Genomic DNA, 7,500 nt, shown 5'->3' with positions numbered 1-7,500 from the left:
TAACACACACGTTAACACACACACGTTAACACACACACATTAACACACACACATTAACACACACACATTAACACACACATTAACACACACACATTAACACACACACATTAACACCCACACATTAAACACACACACATTAACACACACACATTAACACACACACATTAATACACACACATTAACACACACACATTAACACCCACACATTAACACACACACATTAACACACACACATTAACACACACATTAACACACACACATTAACACACACACATTAACACACGCACATTAACACACACACATTAACACCCACACATTAACACACGCACATTAACACACACACACATAACACACACACATTAACACACACACATTAACACACACACATTAACACACGCACATTAACACACACACATTAACACCCACACATTAACACACGCACATTAACACACACACACATTAACACACACACATTAACACCACAACATTAACACACGCACATTAACACACACGTCTTCCTCTCCGTCTCTCCTCCATCTCACCCGTCACTACTCACTATTATTTACATGTTCTTGTTCTCCTACATCACTCTCCTGTAGATCTCCAGTCCAGTATGGTGAGGTTCCGGGTCCCCTTGGGCGACAGGCCTCCTCTGGAGGCAGTGGACAGGGACCAGGCTGGTGGGCTGGGGGAGATGGTGGACCTCATGGTGAATTGCTGGGACCAACAGCCTTCTAATAGACCCCATTTCCTGGGTGAGACTACAGGAAGGTTGTTTTATACTTTGCCCTGTCACTTGATGAGTAACAGGTGTCATTAATCATGATAATGAACCTTTTTTTTATACCTTGATATGTTGTTCGGTTGTTCGTATTGGAACCCAGGAACCAAATATGATTGGACATTTATGTCAGCAGTCCTGTCACAAGAGACTATTTGGTTGTTAACTCGTTCTGCCTATTATTCAGATTGCCTCACTGTGACAGAGAGAACATATGAGAGGCACAAGCAATCAATAAACGACGTTGTCCATCAAGTGCTCCTCAAACTGGTACTGTACAAGACACTCTGATTCAAAGCCTCTCGTTCTATATGTGTAACATTCACTTATAGCAACGTAGCTGAACAACTCCTCATTTTAGCTCCACCTTCTCTCTCTCTCTCTCAGGAGGAGGAGAGGATGAGAGACAGGAGGAGGAGAGGATGAGAAACAGGAGGAGGAGAGGATGAGGAAGACAGGAGGAGGAGACTGGAGGAAGAGGAGAGAGAGAGACAGGAGGATGAGAGGATGAGGAGACAGGAGGAGGAGGAGGAGAGAGAGAGGACAGAGTAAGTACATGTTTGTTGTTATAATCATCAACATTACTATGTACTGTAAATGACATTATTTTAATAATTTACTTGATAATTCTTCAGCATATAATGGTTGCCTCTATATTCTTTCTTTTGTTAATTCACAGAAACTGGTCTAGCTCATCTGAGGATAGTTCTGGTGGGGAAGACTGGAGCAGGGAAGAGCGCAACAGGAAACACCATCCTGGGTGGGGAGGGGTTTAAAGAAGACTCCTCCCCTGAGTCTGTGACTGCTCAGTGTGAGAAACAGAGTGGAGAGGTGGATGGGAGGAAGATTGATGTGATTGACACGCCGGGACACTTTGACACGTCAGTGACTATAGAGAAAATGAAAGGTGAACTAGAACGGTGCTTCTACATGTCTGTCCCAGGACCCCATGTGTTCCTGCTGGTGATCAGACTGGGGAGGTTCACAGAGGAGGAGAGGAACACTGTGAAGTGGATCCAGGACAACTTTGGAGAAGAAGCCTCAACGTACACTATGGTGCTGTTCACTGGAGGAGACCAGCTGAGAAAAAAATCTGTTGAGCAGTTTGTAGGAGAAAGTGTTAACCTCCAGGATCTCATCAGCAAATGTGGAGGTGGATATCACTCTGTCATCAATGACAGTGACAGTAGCGCCAACCCTGACCAAGTCCCAGAGCTGCTGAAGAAGATAGAGGAGATGGTGAAGAGGAACGGAGGACAACACTACACCAACGAGGTGTACCAGAAGGTCCAGAGGAAGATCGAAGAGAAGGAGGAGAGGAAGAGAGAAGAGGAGAGGAAGAAAAAAGAGGAAGAAATGAAGAAACAAGAGGAGGCGATCAGGAAGCGGGAAGAGGAGGTGAGGAGAGAGGAGGTGAGGAGAGAGGAGGTGAGGAGAGAGGAGGAAATAAAGAGAGAGGAGGAGTTGAGGAAGATGGAAGAGGAAAGACAGGAGGAGAGGAGGAAGGCGGAAGAGGGGACGAGGAAGATGGAAGAGGAGAGACAGGAGGAGAGGAGGAAGATGGAAGAGGAGAGGGGGAAGATGGAAAATGAGAGGGGGAAGATGGAAAAGAAGAGGAGGAAGAAGAGAAGGAGAAATTGGTTCGAACGGCTTTTTAACCTTTAACCTTGTTGTGGCCAGCAACATGTCCTAACCCACTGAATGGAACTGTGTGTACTTTCATCTTTATACAAACATTAACCAGACTTTTACTGTCATAACATGACATAATCATACCAATCTTCAACTTTCCTTTCACATTAAATCCCTGTTCTTCAATAAATACAAAAACATGCTGATTATTACCTAACTGGGTCGTTGATTGTAGACTTTACTCTCTGTAGGAAGGTCATTGACTCTGGATAAAAAAAATATGCTGTCTGTTTCTATGACTGTATATGGCTCAGCTAATGATAAACGTACCCTAACCCTCCTTTGAGCTTCAGTCACCAGCACCATCTCCCACCTAAATTCAGTTTTTTTCTTCTGGTCATTAGTGTCCACTGTCCACCAATGTTATTTAAGCAATAACACACAAGGGGGTGTGGTAGCCTAGTGGTTAGAGCGTTGGGCCATTAACCGAAAGGTTGCTAGATTGAATCCCCGAGCTGACAAGGTAAAACTCTGTCGTTCTGCCCCTAAACAAGGCAGTTAACCCACTGTTCCTAGGCTGTCAATTTGTTCTTAACTGACTTCCCAGTTAAACAAATAAATAATATATATATACATACTACGGTCTGCTATACCATGGCTGTCAGCCAATCAGTATTCACGACTCCAACCACCCAGTTTATAATAAAGAAGGATTCTGGATTCAGTCTGTTTCTATGACGATCTGAAGGATCAGGTTAGAGTGGGTCTGCTCTACAGCCTGCTCTCTCTCGTAGAGGGGGAATGTCATGACTCTCCTGTGACGATCTGAAGGATCAGGTTAGAGTGGGTCTGCTCTACAGCCTGCTCTCTCTCGTAGAGGGGGAATGTCATGACTCTCCTGTGACGATCTGAAGGATCAGGTTAGAGTGGGTCTGCTCTACAGCCTGCTCTCTCTCGTAGAGGGGGAATGTCATGACTCTCCTGTGACGATCTGAAGGATCAGGTTAGAGTGGGTCTGCTCTACAGCCTGCTCTCTCTCGTAGAGGGGGAATGTCATGACTCTCCTGTGACGATCTGAAGGATCAGGTTAGAGTGGGTCTGCTCTACAGCCTGCTCTCTCTCGTAGAGGGGGAATGTCATGACTCTCCTGTGACGATCTGAAGGATCAGGTTAGAGTGGGTCTGCTCTACAGCCTGCTCTCTCTCGTAGAGGGGGAATGTCATGACTCTCCTGTGACGATCTGAAGGATCAGGTTAGAGTGGGTCTGCTCTACAGCCTGCTCTCTCTCGTAGAGGGGGAATGTCATGACTCTCCTGTGACGATCTGAAGGATCAGGTTAAAGTGGGTCTGCTCTACAGCCTGCTCTCTCTCGTAGAGGGGGAATGTCATGACTCTCCTGTGACGATCTGAAGGATCAGGTTAGAGTGGGTCTGCTCTACAGCCTGCTCTCTCTCGTAGAGGGGGAATGTCATGACTCTCCTGTGACGATCTGAAGGATCAGGTTAGAGTGGGTCTGCTCTACATCCCTGCTCTCTCTCGTAGAGGGGGAATGTCATGACTCTCCTGTGACGATCTGAAGGATCAGGTTAGAGTGGGTCTGCTCTACAGCCTGCTCTCTCTCGTAGAGGGGGAATGTCATGACTCTCCTGTGACGATCTGAAGGATCAGGTTAGAGTGGGTCTGCTCTACAGCCTGCTCTCTCTCGTAGAGGGGGAATGTCATGACTCTCCTGTGACGATCTGAAGGATCAGGTTAGAGTGGGTCTGCTCTACAGCCTGCTCTCTCTCGTAGAGGGGGAATGTCATGACTCTCCTGTGACGATCTGAAGGATCAGGTTAGAGTGGGTCTGCTCTACAGCCTGCTCTCTCTCGTAGAGGGGGAATGTCATGACTCTCCTGTGACGATCTGAAGGATCAGGTTAGAGTGGGTCTGCTCTACAGCCTGCTCTCTCTCGTAGAGGGGGAATGTCATGACTCTCCTGTGACGATCTGAAGGATCAGGTTAGAGTGGGTCTGCTCTACAGCCTGCTCTCTCTCGTAGAGGGGGAATGTCATGACTCTCCTGTGACGATCTGAAGGATCAGGTTAGAGTGGGTCTGCTCTACAGCCTGCTCTCTCTCGTAGAGGGGGAATGTCATGACTCTCCTGTGACGATCTGAAGGATCAGGTTAGAGTGGGTCTGCTCTACAGCCTGCTCTCTCTCGTAGAGGGGGAATGTCATGACTCTCCTGTGACGATCTGAAGGATCAGGTTAGAGTGGGTCTGCTCTACAGCCTGCTCTCTCTCGTAGAGGGGGAATGTCATGACTCTCCTGTGACGATCTGAAGGATCAGGTTAGAGTGGGTCTGCTCTACAGCCTGCTCTCTCTCGTAGAGGGGGAATGTCATGACTCTCCTGTGACGATCTGAAGGATCAGGTTAGAGTGGGTCTGCTCTACAGCCTGCTCTCTCTCGTAGAGGGGGAATGTCATGACTCTCCTGTGACGATCTGAAGGATCAGGTTAGAGTGGGTCTGCTCTACAGCCTGCTCTCTCTCGTAGAGGGGGAATGTCATGACTCTCCTGTGACGATCTGAAGGATCAGGTTAGAGTGGGTCTGCTCTACAGCCTGCTCTCTCTCGTAGAGGGGGAATGTCATGACTCTCCTGTGACGATCTGAAGGATCAGGTTAGAGTGGGTCTGCTCTACAGCCTGCTCTCTCTCGTAGAGGGGAATGTCATGACTCTCCTGTGACGATCTGAAGGATCAGGTTAGAGTGGGTCTGCTCTACAGCCTGCTCTCTCTCGTAGAGGGGGAATGTCATGACTCTCCTGTGACGATCTGAAGGATCAGGTTAGAGTGGGTCTGCTCTACAGCCTGCTCTCTCTCGTAGAGGGGGAATGTCATGACTCTCCTGTGACGATCTGAAGGATCAGGTTAGAGTGGGTCTGCTCTACAGCCTGCTCTCTCTCGTAGAGGGGGAATGTCATGACTCTCCTGTGACGATCTGAAGGATCAGGTTAGAGTGGGTCTGCTCTACAGCCTGCTCTCTCTCGTAGAGGGGGAATGTCATGACTCTCCTGTGACGATCTGAAGGATCAGGTTAGAGTGGGTCTGCTCTACAGCCTGCTCTCTCTCGTAGAGGGGAATGTCATGACTCTCCTGTGACGATCTGAAGGATCAGGTTAGAGTGGGTCTGCTCTACAGCCTGCTCTCTCTCGTAGAGGGGGAATGTCATGACTCTCCTGTGACGATCTGAAGGATCAGGTTAGAGTGGGTCTGCTCTACAGCCTGCTCTCTCTCGTAGAGGGGAATGTCATGACTCTCCTGTGACGATCTGAAGGATCAGGTTAGAGTGGGTCTGCTCTACAGCCTGCTCTCTCTCGTAGAGGGGGAATGTCATGACTCTCCTGTGACGATCTGAAGGATCAGGTTAGAGTGGGTCTGCTCTACAGCCTGCTCTCTCTCGTAGAGGGGGAATGTCATGACTCTCCTGTGACGATCTGAAGGATCAGGTTAGAGTGGGTCTGCTCTACAGCCTGCTCTCTCTCGTAGAGGGGGAATGTCATGACTCTCCTGTGACGATCTGAAGGATCAGGTTAGAGTGGGTCTGCTCTACAGCCTGCTCTCTCTCGTAGAGGGGGAATGTCATGACTCTCCTGTGACGATCTGAAGGATCAGGTTAGAGTGGGTCTGCTCTACAGCCTGCTCTCTCTCGTAGAGGGGGAATGTCATGACTCTCCTGTGACGATCTGAAGGATCAGGTTAGAGTGGGTCTGCTCTACATCCCTGCTCTCTCTCGTAGAGGGGGAATGTCATGACTCTCCTGTGACGATCTGAAGGATCAGTTTAGATGGGTCTGCTCTACAGCCTGCTCTCTCTCGTAGAGGGGGAATGTCATGACTCTCCTGTGACGATCTGAAGGATCAGGTTAGAGTGGGTCTGCTCTACAGCCTGCTCTCTCTCGTAGAGGGGGAATGTCATGACTCTCCTGTGACGATCTGAAGGATCAGGTTAGAGTGGGTCTGCTCTACAGCCTGCTCTCTCTCGTAGAGGGGGAATGTCATGACTCTCCTGTGACGATCTGAAGGATCAGGTTAGAGTGGGTCTGCTCTACAGCCTGCTCTCTCTCGTAGAGGGGGAATGTCATGACTCTCCTGTGACGATCTGAAGGATCAGGTTAGAGTGGGTCTGCTCTACAGCCTGCTCTCTCTCGTAGAGGGGGAATGTCATGACTCTCCTGTGACGATCTGAAGGATCAGGTTAGAGTGGGTCTGCTCTACAGCCTGCTCTCTCTCGTAGAGGGGGAATGTCATGACTCTCCTGTGACGATCTGAAGGATCAGGTTAGAGTGGGTCTGCTCTACAGCCTGCTCTCTCTCGTAGAGGGGGAATGTCATGACTCTCCTGTGACGATCTGAAGGATCAGGTTAGAGTGGGTCTGCTCTACAGCCTGCTCTCTCTCGTAGAGGGGGAATGTCATGACTCTCCTGTGACGATCTGAAGGATCAGGTTAGAGTGGGTCTGCTCTACAGCCTGCTCTCTCTCGTAGAGGGGGAATGTCATGACTCTCCTGTGACGATCTGAAGGATCAGGTTAGAGTGGGTCTGCTCTACAGCCTGCTCTCTCTCGTAGAGGGGGAATGTCATGACTCTCCTGTGACGATCTGAAGGATCAGGTTAGAGTGGGTCTGCTCTACAGCCTGCTCTCTCTCGTAGAGGGGGAATGTCATGACTCTCCTGTGACGATCTGAAGGATCAGGTTAGAGTGGGTCTGCTCTACATCCTGCTCTCTCTCGTAGAGGGGAATGTCATGACTCTCCTGTGACGATCTGAAGGATCAGGTTAGAGTGGTCTGCTCTACAGCCTGCTCTCTCTCGTAGAGGGGGAATGTCATGACTCTCCTGTGACGATCTGAAGGATCAGGTTAGAGTGGGTCTGCTCTACAGCCTGCTCTCTCTCGTAGAGGGGGAATGTCATGACTCCTGTGACGATCTGAAGGATCAGGTTAGAGTGGGTCTGCTCTACAGCCTGCTCTCTCTCGTAGAGGGGGAATGTCATGACTCTCCTGTGACGATCTGAAGGATCAGGTAGAGTGGGTCTGCTCTACATC

The 7,500-nt window shown here is 49.2% G+C and overlaps 1 protein-coding gene and 1 pseudogene across 1 annotated transcript; both read left to right on the top strand.

The window, feature by feature from the left end:
- The window catches only part of LOC116352958 (receptor-interacting serine/threonine-protein kinase 3-like), a 7,236-nt pseudogene extending 6,074 nt beyond the window's left edge, over nt 1-1,162 (top strand).
- Nucleotides 1,163-1,453: 291 nt separating this feature from the next.
- LOC116370672 (GTPase IMAP family member 7-like) lies at nt 1,454-2,287 on the top strand (the record flags this gene model as incomplete). Its single annotated transcript, XM_031819854.1, has 1 exon — nt 1,454-2,287. A coding segment is annotated over one exon (834 nt), but the record flags the coding sequence as incomplete, so codon positions are not given.
- Between the last annotated feature and the right edge of the window lie 5,213 nt (nt 2,288-7,500).

Source organism: Oncorhynchus kisutch, unplaced genomic scaffold (assembly GCF_002021735.2).
Source record: "Oncorhynchus kisutch isolate 150728-3 unplaced genomic scaffold, Okis_V2 scaffold2700, whole genome shotgun sequence".
Classification (NCBI taxonomy): domain Eukaryota; kingdom Metazoa; phylum Chordata; class Actinopteri; order Salmoniformes; family Salmonidae; genus Oncorhynchus; species Oncorhynchus kisutch.
Note: the sequence above shows the minus strand (reverse complement) of the source record. Positions and strands in the feature narration are given on the sequence as shown.